This window comes from Heloderma suspectum, chromosome 17 (assembly GCF_057233095.1).
Source record: "Heloderma suspectum isolate Gila_16-S chromosome 17, 16-S_ref, whole genome shotgun sequence".
NCBI lineage: Eukaryota > Metazoa > Chordata > Lepidosauria > Squamata > Helodermatidae > Heloderma > Heloderma suspectum.
The window spans coordinates 13,030,174-13,049,303 of record NC_139474.1 but is presented as its reverse complement, the minus strand read 5'-3'; the positions used below and the strand labels follow the sequence as shown (position 1 = coordinate 13,049,303).

At 47.1% G+C, this 19,130-nt stretch overlaps 2 protein-coding genes across 2 annotated transcripts in view; both read left to right on the top strand.

Annotated features, from left to right (window-relative positions):
• The first annotated feature begins 4,581 nt into the window (after positions 1 to 4,581).
• On the top strand, positions 4,582 to 13,063 carry HAX1 (HCLS1 associated protein X-1). The gene is made up of 8 exons (XM_084824716.1): positions 4,582 to 4,648; positions 5,631 to 5,866; positions 6,834 to 7,006; positions 8,462 to 8,519; positions 8,932 to 9,041; positions 10,124 to 10,241; positions 11,744 to 11,866; positions 12,607 to 13,063. Exons 1-7 carry the CDS (start codon positions 4,596 to 4,598, stop codon positions 11,839 to 11,841), a joined length of 846 nt encoding a protein of 281 aa, XP_084680842.1. The 5' UTR covers positions 4,582 to 4,595; the 3' UTR covers positions 11,842 to 11,866; positions 12,607 to 13,063.
• A 3,882-nt stretch (positions 13,064 to 16,945) lies between these two features.
• Positions 16,946 to 19,130, top strand: part of ATP8B2 (ATPase phospholipid transporting 8B2) — an 88,403-nt gene continuing 86,218 nt past the window's right edge. Inside the window, exon 1 of the mRNA XM_084824713.1 lies at positions 16,946 to 17,130. Within this exon, the coding sequence (XP_084680839.1) occupies positions 17,026 to 17,130 (105 nt within the window). The 5' untranslated portion in view covers positions 16,946 to 17,025. The remainder of the gene's footprint in view (positions 17,131 to 19,130) is intronic.

Here is a 19,130-nt window from a genome sequence, read left to right as displayed (position 1 = left end):
CTCTGGAAAAACTATCTGCCTCGTTTGTTCTTAAGAATGTAAGGCGTCCATTGCAGGATCAGGCCCCAAAGTCATCTAAGCCTATGATTCTGTGATGACAGTGACCAGCCAGATGCTTTCAAGAAGCCCAGAAGCTGGATGTGAAGTTGAGGCCCATGTCTTCTTGTCCTATATCCCCCCAGAAACTGGTATTCTGAACATGGTGGTCTTCAGCTATTGGAGGGTATAAAAATGTAATAAATAACTTAATAATAACCCACAGGGTCCACAGTTGTCTTGATCTGTTACTTTTGTGACACAAACACCTGAATAGAGTTGCAGTATTGGGGTCAGGCTTACCAAAATAAAATCTTTTTAAAATGTATATAAATACATTTTTATTATTATGTTGTTGTTTATTCGGTCAGTCGCTTCCGACTCTTCGTGACTTCCTGGACCAGCCCACGCCAGAGCTTCCTGTCGGCCGTCGCCACCCCCAGCTCCCCCAAGGTCGAGTCCATCACCTCCAGAATATCATCCATCCATCTTGCCCTTGGTCAGCCCCTCTTCCTTTTGCCTTCCACTTTCCCTAGCATCAGCATCTTCTCCAGGGTATCCTGTCTTCTCATTATGTGGCCAAAGTACTTCAGTTTTGCCTTTAATATCCTTCCCTCAAGTGAGCAGTCTGGCTTTCTTTCCTGGAGTATGGACTGGTTTGATCTTCTTGCAGTCCAAGGCACTCTCAGAATTTTCCTCCAGCACCACAGTTCAAAAGCATCTATCTTCCTTCGCTCAGCCTTCCTTATGGTCCAGCTCTCGCAGCCATAGGTTACTACGGGGAATACCATTGCTTTAACTATGCGGACCTTTGTTGTCAGTGTGATGTCTCTGCTCCTCACTATTTTATCGAGATTTGTCATTGCTCTCCTCCCAAGAAGTAAACGTCTTCTGATTCCCTGGCTGCAGTCAGCGTCTGCAGTAATCTTTGCGCCTAGAAAGACAAAGTCTGTCACTGCCTCCGCGTTTTCTCCCTCTATTTGCCAGTTATCAATCAAGCTGGTTGCCATAATCTTGGTTTTTTTGAGGTTTAACTGCAACCCAGCTTGTGCACTTTCTTCTTTCACCTTCATCATGAGGTTCCTCAGCTCCTCCTCGCTTTCAGCCATCAAAGTGGTATCATCTGCATATCAGGGATTGTTAATGTTTCTTCCAGTGATTTTAACTCCAGCCTTGGCTTCATCAAGCCCAGCACGTCGCATGATGTGTTCTGCGTACAGGTTGAATAGGTAGGGTGAGAGTACACAACCCTGCCGTACTCCTTTCCCAATCTTAAACCAGTCCGTTGATCCATGGTCTGTTCTTACCATTGCTACTTGGTCGTTATACAGATTCCTCAGGAGGCAGACAAGATGACTTGGTATCCCCATACCACCAAGAACTTGCCATAATTTGTTATGATCCACACAGTCAAAGGCTTTAGAATAGTCAATAAAACAGAAGTAGATTTTTTCTGAAACTTCCTGGCTTTCTCCATTATCCAGTGGATATTGGCAATTTAGTCTCTAGTTCCTCTGCCTTTTCTAAACCCAGCTTGTACATCTGGCAATTCTCGTTCCATGAATTGCTGGAGTCTACCTTGCAAGATCTTGAGCATTACCTTACTGGCATGTGAAATAAGTGCCACTGTTCGATAGTTTGAACATTCTTTGGTGCTTCCCTTTTTTGGTATGGGGATATAAGTTGATTTTTTCCAATCTGTTGGCCATTCTTGTGTTTTCCAAATTTGCTGGCATATGGCATGCATCACCTTGACAGCATCATCTTGCAAGATTTTAAACAGTTCAGCTGGGATACCGTCATCTCCTGCTGCCTTGTTATTAGCAATGCTTCTTAAGGCCCATTCAGCCTCACTCTTCAGGATGTCTGGCTCTAGCTCACTGACCACACCGTCAAATCTATCCCCGATATTATTATCCTTCCTATACAGATCTTCCGTATATTCTTGCCACCTTTTCTTGATCTCTTCTGCTTCTGTTAGGTCCTTGCCATCTTTGTTTTTGATCATACCCATTTTTGCCTGGAATTTTCTAATGTTTCTAATTTTCTGGAAGAGGTCTCTTGTCCTTCCTATTCTATCTCAGCAGACAGCCATCTTGCCTTCTTGGTTTTCTTTTTCTTTGGGATGTTTTTTGTTGCCGCCTCCTGAACAATGTTGCGAACTTCTGTCCATACTTCTTCCGGGACCCTATCTACTAAATCTAGTCCCTTAAATCTATTCTTCACCTCCACTGCATATTCATGAGGAATATTCGTGAGCTCATATCTAACTGATCTGTGGGCCTTCCCTATTCTCTTTAGTCTGATTCTAAATTGTACAATAAGAAGCTCGTGATCTGAACTACAATCAGCTCCAGATCTAGTTTTTACCAACTGCATAGATGTCCGCCACCTTTGGCTACAAAGGATGTAGTCAATCTGATTTCGGTGTCGACCGTCTGGAGAAGTCCATGTATAAAGACGTCTCTTAGGTTGTTGGAAGAGAGTGTTTGTTATGCACAGTGAGTTGTCTTGGCAAAATTCTATCAGCCTATGTCCTGCTCCATTTTGTTCTCCCAGACCATGCTTGCGTGTAATTCCAGGTGTCGTTTGACTACCCACCTTAGCATTCCAGTCTCCTGTAATGAAAATAACATCTTTTTTTGGCGTACTATCCAGTAGGTGCTGCAGATCCTCATAGAACTGATCTACTTCTGCTTCTTCAGCATCTGTGGTTGGGGCGTATATTTGGATCACTGTGATGTTAAATGGCTTATCCTGAATTCGAATTGAGATCATTCTGTCATTTTTTGGATCGTATCCAAGCACTGCTTTAGCCACTTTATTATTAATTATGAAGGCTACTCCATTTCTTCTGTGGTCCTCTTGTCCACAGTAGTAGATCTGGTGGTCATTTGATGTGAAGTGGCCCATTCCAGTCCATTTCAGTTCACTGACACCCAAAATGTCTATATTTAATCTTGACATCTCCCCAATAACCACATCCAATTTGCCCTGGCTCATAGATCTTACATTCCAGGTTCCTATGGTGTGTTGATCTTTAGAACATCAGATTTGTCGTTCACCATCAGCACCGTTGGCCACTAGCCGCCCTCTCGGCTTTGAGCTAGCTGTGTCATCACATCTGGGGCTAGTTGAACTTATCCTCTGTTCCTCCCCAGTAGCATTTTGACCATCTTCCGACCTGGGAGTCCCATCTTCCGATGGTATACCAACATATCTCTGGTTGTACCGATCCATTTAGTTTTCATGGCAAGAATAATGGGGTGGGTTGCCGTTTCCTTCCCCAGGGATTGTATTTAGTCTGACCTCTCTGCCATGACCTTCCCATCTTGGGTGTCCCTTCACGGTTTAGCTCATGACATCACTGAGGTGCTCAAGCTCCAGCACCACGACAAGGTAACGATCTCCTTTGCTGAAGATAACATAATATAGAATATATATAAACCCCAGGTGGGTTGGCTCCCATGCCCTGAATAAAGCCCAGCACCCCTCAAGTCACAGCAAAGGTCGTCTGACTTAATTTTTCCTCTCTGGTCAAATCCAGTGCTCAGCTGCATGCAGTAGAAACTTGCATGCAGTTGAGAAATGTGTTTGAACAGCACAGCCCTGTGCTTATCTGCTCAGAAGTGGGACTTACTCCCAGGTATGTGCATATAGTCTAAAGAAAATGTTCACAAACTCGAGAAAATGAATGTTTCACACAAAATATGATCTTTTAGAAATGGCAAAGGCTCTCCTCTTTACTAGTAACTTTCTGGGGTTTGTGGGGACGGGGCACACATACCTGGTGCACTGTCCCAGCTACAGCTAAAAATCACAGTTTGGTTGTAACAAAAATTGTAACTTTTAAGAACTGGAGCCTGTGTTTGCTGTTTTTTCCTCATCCCTCCCCATCCCTCTTTCCTGTTGTGTTACATCTTTTCAATTATAAGCCCGAGGGCAGGGAGTATCTTGTTTTTAAATTTTTTATTTCGTTGACCTTTGCAAACGGTTCTTGTAGCCTTTCTGACTGAAGAGCAGGGTAAAAAAAAGGCTTTGAAGTTGCAATCTATATACACACGCTTACCAGGAAGTAAGCCACATTGAACTTAATAGGACTTACTTCTGAGTAGATATGCATAGCAGCCTTTGTCAACCTGGCACTTTCCAGAGGTGTTGGATTACAACTCCCATCATCCCAGCCAGCTGTCTGGGGATAATGTACTCCAATACATCTGGAGGGCTCCAGGTCGTGGAAGACTGATGTACCGGATTGCACTGTAACAAAACACAATTCTGAATTTCTCCATAGATTTCTATGGGCAGTTTACACACTGAGAGAGGCAGTTGAAGAAAAGAGGAAAAGTTCGATTGAACCCGGAAATGCGCCCTCAGTGGGTACCTCTTCCTTATTTCATAGATCTATGGATTCCTGATCTTACGTAATCGCTCTTTCCGCCTCCAAGCTGTCGTGAAGGCGGGCTAGTTTTACGGCATACGGGGAAGGTTGTTTCGCGTCAGCGTGGCGGAAGCGGGAGGGCGAAGAGCGGGCGGCGTTGCTTTACGGCTGCCGTGGAATGAGCCTCTACGACCTATTCCGGGGTTTCTTCGGCTTCCGCGGGGAGCGGAGGTGAGAGTTAGGGGCTCCCGCCCCCCTCAATTGTCCACCCTTTTCTTGAGGGTCTGGACCCCTTCCTTCCACACAGGAAGCCTTTTAAAGCCGGGGTGGCAGGCAGAAAATCCACCGGTGCAGCTTCCCCCTCCCATTACGCAGAGGCGGATTTAATGCTACACTGGTTGAGTTTCTGCCTGCCCCGCTGCTTTTATGCTGTTGCAGCCCTAAGTACATGGGCACAGAGTAAATTATGTAATACAGCAGCCCACCCCAACCTGGTGCCTTCCGGATGGATTGTGCTGCAGCTCCCATCATCCCCAGCCAGCCAGCCGATGCTGTGCTGGCTGGGGATAATGGGAGTTGTAGTCTGCCACATCTGGAAGGTGCCCAGCTGGGAAAGGCTGTATGGTGACAACTGCATGAGTAGAAGATGGCCTGATATGGTATAAGGCAGGCTTCCTAGGAACTTAATAGTGAGCCGTGTCAATAAACCATTTAGTTCTAGCTTGAAACTTGTCCAAAGCAGTGGATTCAGGAACAGATGAGTTAGATCCGAACTGGAATGTACGTCCTTCAATTTGCATCAAGGGATTTTGCTGTGCAAATCCAATTTCTGTTGACTCAGGAGCTGGTCCTGTTGCATTCCAGCGGCTTATTCCCCGCTAAGTGCGTATATAGGATTGCTATGTTAGGCGGCAATCCAGTGCACACGTAACTGGGGAGCAAGTCCCATGGTGCACAGTGTAACTTATTTCAGAGTAAACATGTGTAGGATTACAATAGCTGTCTATCTCTCTGTTTATCGGGTGTTAAGCTGTTGAGGAGACCTGTAAATCTGGACGCCTGGCTCACCACCTCACAGGACTCAGGAACCCTTCTTTGAAAAGTGGAAGTTTATTCTTTATTTTTTAGGAAGCTCAGCGTGGCTGGTGCTCTCCCTTAGCTGCAGACCAGAATTTCTCCTCTACCTATCTTCTTTTTTCCACCATTGCCCCAGGCCCCGAGACCCCTTCTTTGGGGGAATCACGCGGGATGACGACGACGACGATGACGACGATGATGACGACGACGGCCCCTTTGGAGCGAGACGCTTCAACGACTTTAGGTTTGGGTTCACTTTTGGCCCAGGAGGAATGCGCTTCCATGACACCTTCGGCTTTGACGACCTGTTCCGGGACTTTAATGACCTCTTCAGTGAGATGGGATCGAGGAGCTTGCCTTTGCGCCCCTTTGGTAGGCAAGGTCTTGTGCCCAACTCTGATGGGGGGTAGGAGGGTTGGATCCTGCAAAGATGACTTGGTTTGGAGACAACTGATGCATGGATATGCCAAGGGCTGCTGTGCTTGATGACGAACTAAGCATTCATAAGGGCTAGAAACTTGCTGTCTTTTGTTATTGTTTGTAACTGGAAGCTGAATTCTGTAGCCAGCACTGCATCCTGTATTTCTTCTACGTCCCTACAAAACCATGACATTTGCCCAATCCTGGGATGTTTTGCTGACCACAGATACTGACTTGGGGATATCAGAAGTGGGAGGGGGAACATTTTGAGAATTTGTGAATCAAAATGTTGCCACCCCACCCCACCCCATCCTATGTCCCTTACTGCTTATTCAGTGCAGGAAAGACCAAAATTCTAGTCCTGTGAAAATATTATTTTTTGCATTCATTACATTGGTGTGCCTAAATGTGTGGTAAAATTATGCATATTAAGGTGTAATGTCATGTTGAGCAGTAGGCCGAAATCTTCCTTTCTAAATTAGAAATCTCTTATCTAGACATCTCTTATCCCACATTCAATCAAAGTGTGATATTTAAGGTCATTTGGTTAGACTTCTGGTTCCAGGCAGCTTCGGTGTCAGGTCGGCTTGGGAGACCTTGGGCCAGACCCCTTCGGCAGCTCAGGTTTAGCCAAGTTGTCTTGGTTAACTCGCACAGGAGCTGCAGCCTTGAAAGTGCTTGCAGAGGAGCAACCTTGCAAAGTGCTTCATTTTAGCCTTCCGTTTGACTCCAAAAGCTTTGACTGAGGAAAGTTAACTGGGATGAAAAAGACGTTGGCCAAGGCGAAACTGACCTCATCCGAGGCCCAGATAGAAGATCCGCAAGGCAGCCTTTTTGGGGAGAGGACGACCCTCTCTTAAACTGGGGTGGGGAATTAGGAGGTCTGTATCTGCACTGATTGCTCCTTCTCTGCCCACAGAGTTCCCTGGCATGGAGGCCCCACCACCTGCCGACCGCCCTCTCGAGAAGAGGCAGCCTTTGCGGGATTCAATGCTCAAATACCCAGACAACCAGAGGTCTAAGAGCAGAGCGCCAGAAGACGGCTCTGGTCCTACAGCTCCAGAGAGGAGGCCTTGGCGTCCCTTCCAAGGGGTAAGTGGTACTAAGAACCCGGGGCAGTCTCTGATGATTCCTCGCCGTTGTTTAGGGGGAAACAGTCTTTTCTTTAACAACATCCCAGAAGGAAAGGACACGGGCTTTTACTCCATCTATTCTACCCATGATGCAGGTTGAGGTAGAATTCTGGATGGCATTATTTCAAATTAGGGTGTTTTTTCAGGAAGTGGGATCATATTTCTGAATGAATCCAGGCACTGGTAACCTCATGATTAGACTACTGTAATGTGCTCTGCATGGGGCTGCCCTTGTGTCTGGTTCGGATACTGGCTGCCTATTAGCTACCAAGCCATGCTGGAGGATTTGTTGTTGACATTCAAAGCCCTAAACAGGTCTGGACCCGGAGAGCTAGCTGACCGCCTTCCCCTATATATACCAATCGACCCCTGAGAGCTTCTGGGGAGACCTTGTCGGTTGTCCCACGGCCAGCAGTATGTTGCCAAGAAACGGCATGTAAGCAGGCCTTCTCGGTAGTGGCACCAACCCTCTGGTATGCTCTCCCACATGTGGCCCAAGAGGTGGAAACTGTGGTGATCTTGAAACAGTTCTTATTTTTTGTTTTGTGTTTTTTGTTTTGTTTAATTTTTTTTCAAAGTAGCAACAAACAGTAACAAATTCAAATACACCGCATGTGAGTCGATTGCTTTACAGTCCTTCCGATCACTCAGAATCCTAATAGATCCCGCCACACAGCTCCATGGGTCTTAAAAGTGGTTGTTGTGCATTCTTCTCGGCACTAGCGAATTTGATAAATGGATACCATATTCCATCCATTTCTGTTTGGCCTCTTTGGACGTGAAGATCTTTAGGGAGTTTCTGTTTTACTAAAGGTCCCAAATTTTCTGTTTCCATAGGATGAGAGAAAGTTCATTTACTGATTTCCAGTTAGCAGCGATGAGCAACCTGGATGCTGTCCAGAAAAACATCACGAGCTCTTTATGTCTTCTTTGTGTATTACAGCCCCTGTAAAGAGATGGTAGTCTCAGTTTTGCAGATACGGCTTCTTCTCTTGAAGACATATTTGTTTACTCAGGCTTTCCCTAACTTGTCGTTGCACTGCTCTGTCCTACTTTTCTTATTGTAATGTTTTTAATGTAGTTATTTTATATTCCTTTTACATTGGTTTTTATATTGCATTGTGTGCATTTTTTAAAAATGTAAACCGCATAGAGTTCTTAGGATATCAGGTGACATGTAAGCATTTTAAATAAATAAATCCCTGCAGGTAGAAAATGAGTGCGTTAGAGCAGAGGCTGCGGTAGGTGGATTTCTCTGACATGCCAACATTTTTGTTTGCATTTTTGGAGGGGAGCGTGAGAACTCTGCCAACTCCCAGCTATGTCATCCTGTGTTTGCCCTGCGTGTGGTCTGGGACTCACCATAGTCTCTTTTACCTTACTGATCTGATGAACAGCGTTCTGCTTTTTTCAGCTGGAAGAGACACAGCCAGCACCTGAAGATGTGAAAGACGCCCCCAAGGAAGACAGAGGTCAGAGGCTGACTGGCAGATCGGGGTGAGGTGGAGTGAGCTGAGGTCTGGGGCGAAACATCAGGCTAGCCACACGGTTCTCTGTGACTGTGGATGTGGACAGGGGCTGTGTGTGTGTGTATGTACCCCATAGGTGCAGAAATGTGCTATGTGTCATCAGAATCTCCCCATTCCTTTGGGGAAAGAACCCCTCTCTGTTCAGCTATACCTCTACCTCTCAATATCAGTTGCTGGGGGACAACAATTCAAGTTTCTAGTTCTTATTGTTGCAGAGAAAAATGTAGGAGCCCCTCTCTCTCTCTCCTTGCTTGCCTCCAAATATTTTAACTTGAATATCTGAAGTTTGGTTTAAAAACATTCCTATCTCAGACAGAGTACGTTGTTCACATGCTGAATTTTGTCTCTCTTGCAGATTTGGATTCACATGTCACATCCAAAGGCCTTCAGACTATTCTCCCACCACCCCAACCCCGGTCTTATTTCAAAAGCGTCTCGGTCACGAAAGTGGTGGCGCCAGATGGGGTTAGTGCAAAGGCTTCTGGGAGGCAAAAAATCTGATCTGCAAGACATAGATTGGCTACTGTTGTGCTATAGATTGTACAACAGGATTCCTAGCAAACTGGGAGTTTTGGCTGAATTGTGGGGATATTAGCTTGCATTTTTCACCCCAGGAAGAATCAGGTTTCTGGTCCTGATGGGGTGGGGTAGGAACCACATGGACAGCTTCTGCTTAGAAATCAGAGTATGTCTGGATAGGGTTTGCAGTGGTCAGGAGCAAGGAAGGCATGGCTGAACTCTTGAGTATATTAGCTTGCCATTTATTTTTAAGGATCAAGTTTCTGGTTCTCATGATGTGGTTTGCTGGCATTCCTCTTTGAGGAAATGCGGCAGTCTCTTTAATGCTAATCCTTGCTTTGCTTTGAATGATTCACCAAGTTGAAAAATACGTGTTCGTTAGAATGTTCAGTCCAATAATCTAAATTCATTGTCAAGTAGAAGTTCAGAAGGAATCTGATGGGATAAGTTTATTTCATTGCATTAAATATTTAATTGGCTTCAGTAAGAGAAATCATACAAAAGGTAAACATAATGTATAATATAGAAGAATTTTTAAATGCTATTAAGTTATATTATATTACAGCCCCCAAGTACAGAATATTCAAGCTGTCTACATACAGATCATACAGTTTCAACAAACATAGCTTTTTAACACATTTCCTTTCCTTGAATTGATCCCTTTGGGTGCAGAATGCATTAGAATCAGTTGGACATTATAGTGCATTACAGTGCATTGGATAGTAATTTTTAAACAGATAGCAGGGGGTGCAGTCTTATCTGAAAGAACTATTCTGGCTTAAAGGAGCAGCTGATCTTGCAAGTCCTGGGTTATTTTTCCCCAGGCTGAAAACAGCCCCAAACCCAAAGAGTTTAGGGGGAATGGACTCCTGGGTTATCCTGCCAAGGAATGTTAATGCCCAGGTGCCCTTCCTCCCGCCAGATCCTGTGGGGTCCACTTCTTCCTCAATGAATGGAGCAAAGTTATGCCCCAGACGCTTGCCCCGAATTTCGGCTTCTCAGCTGTTCCCTTTGCTTTCCCGCTTCAGACCATCGAAGAACGCCGGACTGTGCGGGACAGTCAGGGCCACGAGGAGACAGTTGTCACCCGCCGGAGCGGAGGGGAGCCAGTTCCGGGTCTTAATGGTGGCCAGCAGGGCGGCTCAGGTGAGCCCGAGAACGAGGCACCCTGTTGGTGTGAAGCAGCCTCTCCAGAGCTTTGGAAGTAAAACAGTCCAAAGAGAGAGAGAGCAACAGGGTAGCGTGTATGTATCCTGTAATTCCGAAGGAATGTGCAGAGTTCAGCTTCTTAGAATCCCAGTTTTCATTTGACTAAAAAAAGAGAGCTTCTAGTCCTTATGCTTCCAAATCTAGACATGTAAGTAAGTATACGGACAGTGGCTGGTGACATTTCAGATACAAAATGTAGTGATGAATGCAGAATTTAGATTCCTGAGCACCTTGGCTGGCTGGCTGGCTGGCTGGCTTTCTTTCTTTCTTTCTTTCTTTCTTAACCCAAATTTCTAGTCCTCATTGTTGCCCAGTATAGGCTTGTAAGTGCATGTGCTGTGCATGGCAAAACATCAAATTAACATGGTTAGGTACAGAAAGCAACACCCTGAGCATCTCAGAATTCTTTTCTTTCTTTAAAAAAACCCACAACCAAGTTTCTAGTCCTTCTTGCTGCAGATATTGATTTGTAAGTGTAAGGGCTGTGCCTGGTGAAATCTCATATGAACGGTATGTATTGTTGAGTACAGAATGCAGCTTCCTGAGCATAGCAGCTTTCTTTATACCTTTGGGGTTTTAAAAATAAAACCCCACATTTGTAGTCCTCACTGCTGCAAAAAATGGTTTGAAAATGTGTGGACAGAGCCTGGTGAAATTTCACAGGCTAAGATGGCAATATTGGATTCAGGAAATAATCGTATCATTTCTATCTTTTCAAAAAATGACAACAACCAAGTTTTTAGCTCTCATGGCTGCAAAGATCAGTTTTTAAGTGCAAGGGGAATACCTGGTGAAATTTCAGAAGCCAGAAACTAGGGTGAATAGCATTTCTAAGGTTTGGGGATGGGGCTCCATTGATCTCTGTCCCCCCCTTGGCCTTCCCTGTGACTAGCAGAAGAAATGATACCAAACAAGTGAAAAGTTCAACAAAACGTTGCAGCACGAAGTGCTCCTGTTCTGGTGCCAGCCAGCCCTTTCTAGGATGCTCCATTCCATTCCCCGCTCCTTCCCGGATTTCTCTGTCCCCCGACCCCGCAACAGCTAAGCCAGCATTTTGTGACCACTGAGCATGCTCAGACTTCACTGGGCTGTTGGGGGGGTTCCATCCCTGTAGGGGCTTTTTCCTCCCTGAAGATCTTTTGTGCTTCCGCAAACCTTGAGTCTCCCCCTCAGTGCCTCCCCATTGTGCGTGGATGGGGGCCATATTGGTTACAGAACAACAGCACTTGCCACCTGACATTGGAAATAGAGGGAATGGTAAGCAAAGGGGCGTAATGCATCACGTGGAGGAACATGGGCTCTCCCCAGCGCGGAAGTGATGGAGTGTGGCAAGTCCGTACTGCTCTGGCAATGAACAAGACGAGAACCGTGAAGGCATTGGGTGTGCCGTGTGGGAAGGGGAAATGCGCCGCGGACTAATGGGGTGATTCCATTCACAGTGGACCTGGCGCCGTTCGGCTCGCACCACGGAGAGGACATGAGCGACTCCTCGTCCCTCCTGGACACCTTCCTGCGCCGCTGGTTCCCAAGCCAATAGTCTCGCCCGGTGGGCAGCATTAGAGGTGAGGTGTGGGGAGGGCAGAGGGGTCTCCCTTGGCTGGCCAAGTCAATCTGCCTTCCAGGAGCAGTATTTCTGAGCTGTCCGTCTCCCGCCAGAGTACCCCTGCATGCTGCAAAGGATTCTGGGCAATGTCCTAGGGCTGGGCCAGGGAGCCTGTAGCCCTCCAGATGTTCTTGGGCTCTCAACTCCCATCAGCCGCAGCCAACATGGCTTCTCTGTGATTGAATTCGGCCTCTTGGACTGAAAGAGGCCCTGCACCCCTGCTTCGTAAGGAGAAGGGTGCAGAGGTTAACTCTCCCCCTGGTAAAAGGAGCCTTCTCTGGTTTCTCCCCTTGAGGCCCCTTTAACCACCCATTTCCATTCCCTCCAGAACATTTAATGCCTCGTTGTCATGCATTTTCCTCAGATGCCCTCGGAATGCGGTAGAATCAGTTGAACAACGTCAAAGTGCACCCAAGTGCATTGTGCCGTTCCTTTGTTTTAAAAAAGAATCACCACAGCAGGGGACACTGTTGTTGTGCTAAACTGAAAGAAGCCGCCTGGCTGAACCCTGGTGGGACCCGTAAAATGCTAAAAGGTGGAGTGGAGGAAGGACAAGCAATTCGTTCATGCTTCATTAATTTTTCCCTGCAGCATTGCCTACTTTGTCCAGTCCTTGAGCGCCAAAAGAGGCTAGGGGCATTACGTGTTTTTCTCTCTGCTTCATCGGTTCTGCTCTTCTTTCCTTTTTCTTTTTTGCAGGTTTGTTCAGACCTTCAACACCGAGCACCCCCTGCCCCCACCCCGCAAACTGTTGCTGGGGCTTCTGCCTCTGATACGGCTTCCTTTCCTGCATGGCTTTCAACACTCAGCTGCCTCCTCTGTCTTCTAAGAAGGCCTCGCAGCCCCAGAAAGATACAAGAAATAAAAGTCTCTATTTATGCTTGAGGTTTGTCTGTGTGCTCTCTGGTTGTCCCCAAATGTCACAAAAACTGGAAATCCCACAAGTGGAACGCTATTGCTTCCTGGTACATCCCGGACCAACTGGTAGGCTTGTAGATGACGTGTTTGATTCTCTGAGAAAGATGGTGACATTCTAGAGACCAAAACTATCTGTTGGTCCTGGCTCTGGCATGGGGCTCAGACAGAGGCTGTCTGCTAACTCTGTTTGCTCTAGATCTGGACACTGCAATGACGTGTCTCAGAAACCCCCTGACTGTGAGTTCCCTGGTAAAAAGATTTGTGTGTGTGTTGCACGTATGGTCAAACGTACTGTGTTTTTTGAAAACGTAAAAATTGACCATAGTGAAGATTGGTCTGGAAGTCCGACACTGGGGGAAGGGGGGCCAAATGTCCCACCAGCCTTTTCCTCTTAAAATAGAGGTGGGCAACTTCATGGGGGGGTGTCAAAGGGGCCCCTTTGCCCCCTCCTGCAACCTACCAGGGCCCTCACCCCACCAAATGCCAAAGTGCCCACAGTGGCAGGAAAAGTGGCAGCAAATATGCAAAGAAAAAAAGCGCAGGGATGTTACGTTATTGCATTATGTGGATCACACCCTGCCCTGAACTCACATGTGATAGGAAAGAGCAGCACAGAAATGTTTTTAAATCCAAGAAATGTGTCGGGGGTGTTTCTGAGTGCAGGGCGTGGGATAGCAGTTTAGATTTTGAAGGAGAACCGCTAGACCTAGGGGAGGTGTTTTCTTAGGTTAGTCTAGATACGAGTGGGCTGGCTTCTCAGGTTGCAAACGTCTAGCTGGCTGAGGATGAGGGTTTCTCCCCCCCCCCGTGAGAGGCAGCGAACAGGAGGAGGCGAGGTCTGGGGAGTCTGACCTAATAGGCGCGGGTGCAGAGCAAAGAGAGAGACGGCTGGGGCGGAACTTAGACGGTCTACCCGATCGGCCTTGCGTAAAAAGCTGTGTGTAGAGGCCTCATGAGAAGAGAGGGACCTTCCCCTGTTAAGTTAAGCTAGTCAGACCGCCTCCCTCTTCAAAGGGCGGCGGGCGACTCTCTTGCCCATAACTTCCCTTTGAACCCCCTGAAGGCATTCCTTTGTAGACTGAGAGTCGCTGAGAATTTGCATCTGCATGACCCTGTGAAGTAATGGATTAAAAGCTGTAGACTGAAGCCTCTCATCTGTGTCTGTTCAGGCTTAGAAGTAAAGTGGGGGCTAAAGGAATCCTGCCAAATGAAAATGAACCTCTTGTCTCGGTCTTCCCTAGATGTGTTGGACTACTCCTCCCATCATCCAAAATCCTGGAACTTATGGGAGTTGCAGCCAAACACATCTAGCTCTGCTCAAGCTGACTAGCCTGCAATGCTCAGAGTTGGCCACAAGAAGGCGACAAATATACACACGGAGGTCTTAACTGGGCTATGGAGGCCACAAGAGGGCACCACACATGAGCACTGAGGTCTTAACAGGGCTATTGAGATCGGCAGGCCGCAGTGCTCAGAGGTGGCCACAAAAGTGCACCAAATATATGCGTGGAGGTCTTAACAAGGCTGAGATTGGCAGGCCGCAGTGCTCAGAGGTGGCCACAAAAGTGCACCAAATATATGCGTGGAGGTCTTAACAAGGCTGAGATCGGCAGGCCGCAGTGCTCAGAGGTGGCCACAAGAGGGCACCAAATATGAGCACTGAGGTCTTAACAGGGCTATTGAGATCGGCGGGCCGCAGTGCTCAGAGGTGGCCACAAGAGGGCACCAAATATGAGCACTGAGGTCTTAACAGGGCTATTGAGATCGGCGGGCCGCAGTGCTCAGAGGTGGCCACAAGAGGGCACCAAATATGAGCACTGAGGTCTTAACAGGGCTATTGAGATCGGCGGGCCGCAGTGCTCAGAGGTGGCCACAAGAGGGCACCAAATATGAGCACTGAGGTCTTAACAGGGCTATTGAGATCGGCGGGCCGCAGTGCTCAGAGGTGGCCACAAGAGGGCACCAAATATGAGCGCTGATGTTTTAACGGCGCTATTGAGATCGGCAGGCCGCAGTGCTCTGAACTGGCCACAAGGGGGCACCAAATATACACGCTGAGGTCTTAAACAGGCGTATTCCGATCAGCTGGTGGAAGCTTGAACAGAAATGTCTTTTTCCTTCATTCCCGTCCTTATTTAGGGATGGGTGAACGAGTGATGTTTACAGTTGCCAGGATTCTCCAAACACTGTCTTGTTTCTCATCTTGTGACTGATTCCAGTTCATGTTTGCAGTTGCTGCTCCTCCTGAACAAACTAGAAACATGCACAAACCGAACAGCAATCAAATGGGGGATTTGCAAAAGTTTCCGCACATTTGTGCACATTTGTGCAACTTTCCTCTATAGACTAAAGCGGTGTTGATTCAGTCTATGGCGGAAATTTGTGCAAATTAGAAGAATTATGCAAGTAACTGCGAAATGGGAATGGAGCAAACACAAACACATTTTCAGCAATTTACAAATATTTTCAACTGGTATGCACTCATATTCACATTTGGATCTCACATTCCCCTTTCTTTTTATTTACGAACTTCATATTTCTGACTACCTGGAGCCACCTTCTTGAAATCAGTGCCCTCCTGGTGTAGTCGGACAAGGATCCCCATTATCCCCAGCGTGCATGGCTGGGGATGATGGGATTTATCCAAGAAACAGCAACATCTATATTTATGACTTTATTTAAAAACATAAAACCTGTTTACCATAACATTTAACATCTACATGAATTTAAGAACATTGTACTTGAATTCCTTGACCCCAGAAACATATATTTGGACACCAGGATGATGTCTGTAAGTCTTCTAGGAGCTAAAATAGGTGCAGGGAAAATTTGGCAGCAGCCGTTTTGAAAGTTGGCATCTAGAAAATCTGTTCCAGGCTATGGTGATGTCTACCCAAGTTTTTCTGGTTTTCTTATATGTATACTAGGTGGCTCTGTTGGTTAAATCAGAACGGAAATTTTCTTCATTACAGGGACTGGATTAAAGAAGGGCCATTCCATCAGCTCAGCAGAGAGACCAGTTTATATTAGGCTCTTTCTCTCCCTGAACTGTTTTCCAATCATTATAAGAACTACTACTGAACTTTACATATTGGTTCCACCATTCACTTTTTTCCTCTTCCCTCCCCAAACTTTTTTTCCCCCTTTTGTGGCCTGCATTTTAGATTGTCAGCCTGTAAGCAGGAACTTTCTTATTATTTTTTCACACATAAGCCACGCTGGAGCCTTTTCAGCTCAAGAGCAGGGCAAAGATGCTTTAAAGAAATCAATAACAGCTGCCGTTGCAGCTTTTTATCTCCGACGTTCCAGCCTGTTGAGGGTGTGCACATTTTCCCGACTTCAGTCAGCAGCATATTATCGCTCCCTCTATCTCAGATGCTCAGGCATGCAGGCCGTTGCTTCTGCAGCCAAAGCAGCACTGCCTGCGCACAAGAGGGACATATTAGAAGATCCAGGGGAACCCAAGGTTTTCTGGAAGTCCCAAGGCTTTTCATTAGCTCTTCCAGCTGGGGAGGAAAATGGCCATCTGGTTCCAGCCAGCCAGTGCTTCTCGTGACCCGAGTGAGGCCATTTTGTTTTATGCCAGGACGTTGCTGACCAAAGCTTTCCATCTCTGCAGTCGGAGCAGGCTGTGTTTTTTCGCTCTCTTTGCGTACATACATGGTGAGAACATGTGAGCACAGCACACATTGCACAGTTCACACAGACACACGGCCGGAAGGACAGGGCATCCTTGGCGAGCAATGCATGTGGGCCGATGTGTGTGCTGCCAAGGACTAGGACATGGAACACCTCTGTGCCAGGAGGGAAAAGGCGCCTGGCTGCAGCTGCGGGCGATTTCTCTGGTGATGGCTCCTGATGAGTTTCTCATGTGCAAAACTCAAGCAGGGCCTCACTGCACAGGCCACCCATGTGCTCTGGCTAACTCCTGGGGCAGTAGTTCCAACGCTGGGAGAGAAGCTGAGCATTGGTGTACCTTGTCCAGGCTCCTGATGGCGCTGGGAAAGGTATCCCTCTTTGTACTGTGCCCTTTTGCCCTTACATAACTTCCCCAGGCAATTAATCAGCAAGCGTTCGGCATAGAATAATTAGTTATCACCAGTAGCATTTAAGCGACACGTGTGTGCCTGTATATATATTTCTAAGCTGCTGTTCGGAGGTCCTTTTTCCTTGTCTGCTTCCCTCTGGGCCCAGCTGGCAATGATTTATGCCCGTTTCTTGGCCAAGGCGCGGGCCTCCCTCCATCTTCGCAGCCTCTTGGCTCGGCAGTGCCTCGCAGAGCTCTTGGGGGTGTTCGTCTTGATTGTGAGTTTCCAAAGCCAAGTGCGGGCGCACGCGTGGGTGTGGGGTCCTCAGGCAGCCAAGGTTCTGTAATCTGTCGCTCAGGGAGTGCGGGTCTTATGGACCATGGCAACGAGGAATGGAGGGGGCTGAGGAGACAGCGTACCTTGGGTGACATGGCAGGCTGTTGCAACCATTGTAGGAACACAGACAGCTGCTGCCTTCTACTGAGTCAGACACCTGGTCCGTCTAACCCGGTAGTGTCTGTCCTGAGTGGCAGCGGCTCTCCGGGGATTTAGCTGGGAGTCTTTCCCAGCCCAGACCTACCTGGAAATGCCAGGGATGGAACTGGGACTTTTGGCATGCAAAGTATGTTCTCTGCTACCAAGCTTCCCCTAAAATAGAGAAAGATTCTAGTCCTCATGGTTCTGAATAAAAACAGAGAAAAACTCTAGCCCTTGTGCTGCTGAATACAAACAGAGAACGATTCTAGCCCTTGTGGTTCTGAATAAAAACAGGGAAAGATTCTAGTCCTCACGATTCTGAATAAAGTGCTGATTTTAAAAAGAATGTAGGAAGCTGCTTTGTAGTGAGTCGGACCGTTGGTAATCTAGTCCAATATAGTTTACCCTGACTGACAGTGGTTTTCCAAGGTTTCAGACAAAAGGCTTTCCAAGCCCTACCGGGAGATGCCGGGGATTGAACCTGGGACCTTTAGCATGCAAAGGGGGTGCTCTGCTACTGAGCTATACTCCTTTCCCTAAAAACAGAATGATTCTAATCCCCATCGTTCTGAATAAAAACCAGGAAAGATTCCAGTTCTCATTGTTCTGAATGAAGTGCTGATTTATAAAGGAACAAAGGAAGCTGCCTTATACGGAGTCAGACTGGTATTGCCTACTCTGAGAGGCAGTGTGGCTCTCCAGGGTTTCAGATGCTGGGGACTGAACCATGGACCTTTGGCATGCAAAGCAACAGCTCTGCCGCATTATGAGATTCCTGGAGGCCTCTGAACAACCCCCGTTGGAAACAGGATTGTGGGCGTCGATGGATTTTGGTCTGATTCAGCAAGGCAGTTATGTTCTTCTTAGCCATGACAGCTAAATGGATAGAACCTCCATGGTCAGAGGCAGTATACTGCCAATGCCAGATAGCGAGGTCAAATGACAAAGGAAGGCTGTTGTCGTCTTCTTTGCACTTTGCATGTGAACTGCTCACCACCAGCTGGCTGGCCACCATTGGAGGCAGGGTACTGGGCTAGGGGGTTCTGATTCAACAAAAAAAGCAACAGCATCAAGGAAGAGACTGAAAGGTCTGTGATCAAATTATGGGAGGAGTGGAAAGATAGGGGGGTCTTAATAATGAAATCCACAAGCCCGGTCCCCAGACTACTTCCGATTTGAGCCACCTGGTGAAACCGAAATGTGGGCTAGTCTGAAGCCCCCTTGCTGTTGGAACTGCAGTCGGTTTAGTTTTGCAGAGTTTAAAAGCTCTCCGTGAAAGCTCTCCTTGACCAGCAGTCCAATCCCCAACTCAGTGTTATTCCCAAGACAACTGAACTCCGATTAATTCAATTGCATGCATGCGTGGGCATATTAAACAGCTCAGGAAGTTTTTGGCCTATCTTATGCTGTGGCGCTCCCTGCTTATCAGAGACAATCCTGCTTTTTGGTTCCTCAGCCCAGGTTAGTCGCTGTCCTTGCTTCATCTCATTTTTTCTTCCCTCTCGGAGAGGTCTTCTGAAGACGCTGTTAGTGTGAATAACTAGAATTGTTATTCCCCCAACTTTGGCTCCCTCCCTGGGGTCTCGAGAAGTGAAAACTCTCAAGGGAAGGATGCATGCATCTTGTCTCCAGCGCACATCCACATTAAGGCATGTGCAGGGACACGGAGACACTGTGCCATGTGTGTGCACATGAATACGTGCACATGATGAGTGCACATGAACACCAATTCATGCACGTGAACACGAATGCATCTTACAGCTTGAACATCATACAGCCTTGAACATCAGTGTGTGCACA

Bases quoted from the DNA above. Each gene is read 5' to 3' on its own strand.
- HAX1 (XM_084824716.1), top strand. From the start codon at position 4,596: ATGAGCCTCTACGACCTATTCCGGGGTTTCTTCGGCTTCCGCGGGGAG. The intron at 7,007-8,461 runs GTAAGTGGTACT...TGCTTTTTTCAG, and splicing joins CTTGGCGTCCCTTCCAAGGG to CTGGAAGAGACACAGCCAGC. The intron at 8,520-8,931 runs GTCAGAGGCTGA...TCTCTCTTGCAG, and splicing joins CGCCCCCAAGGAAGACAGAG to ATTTGGATTCACATGTCACA.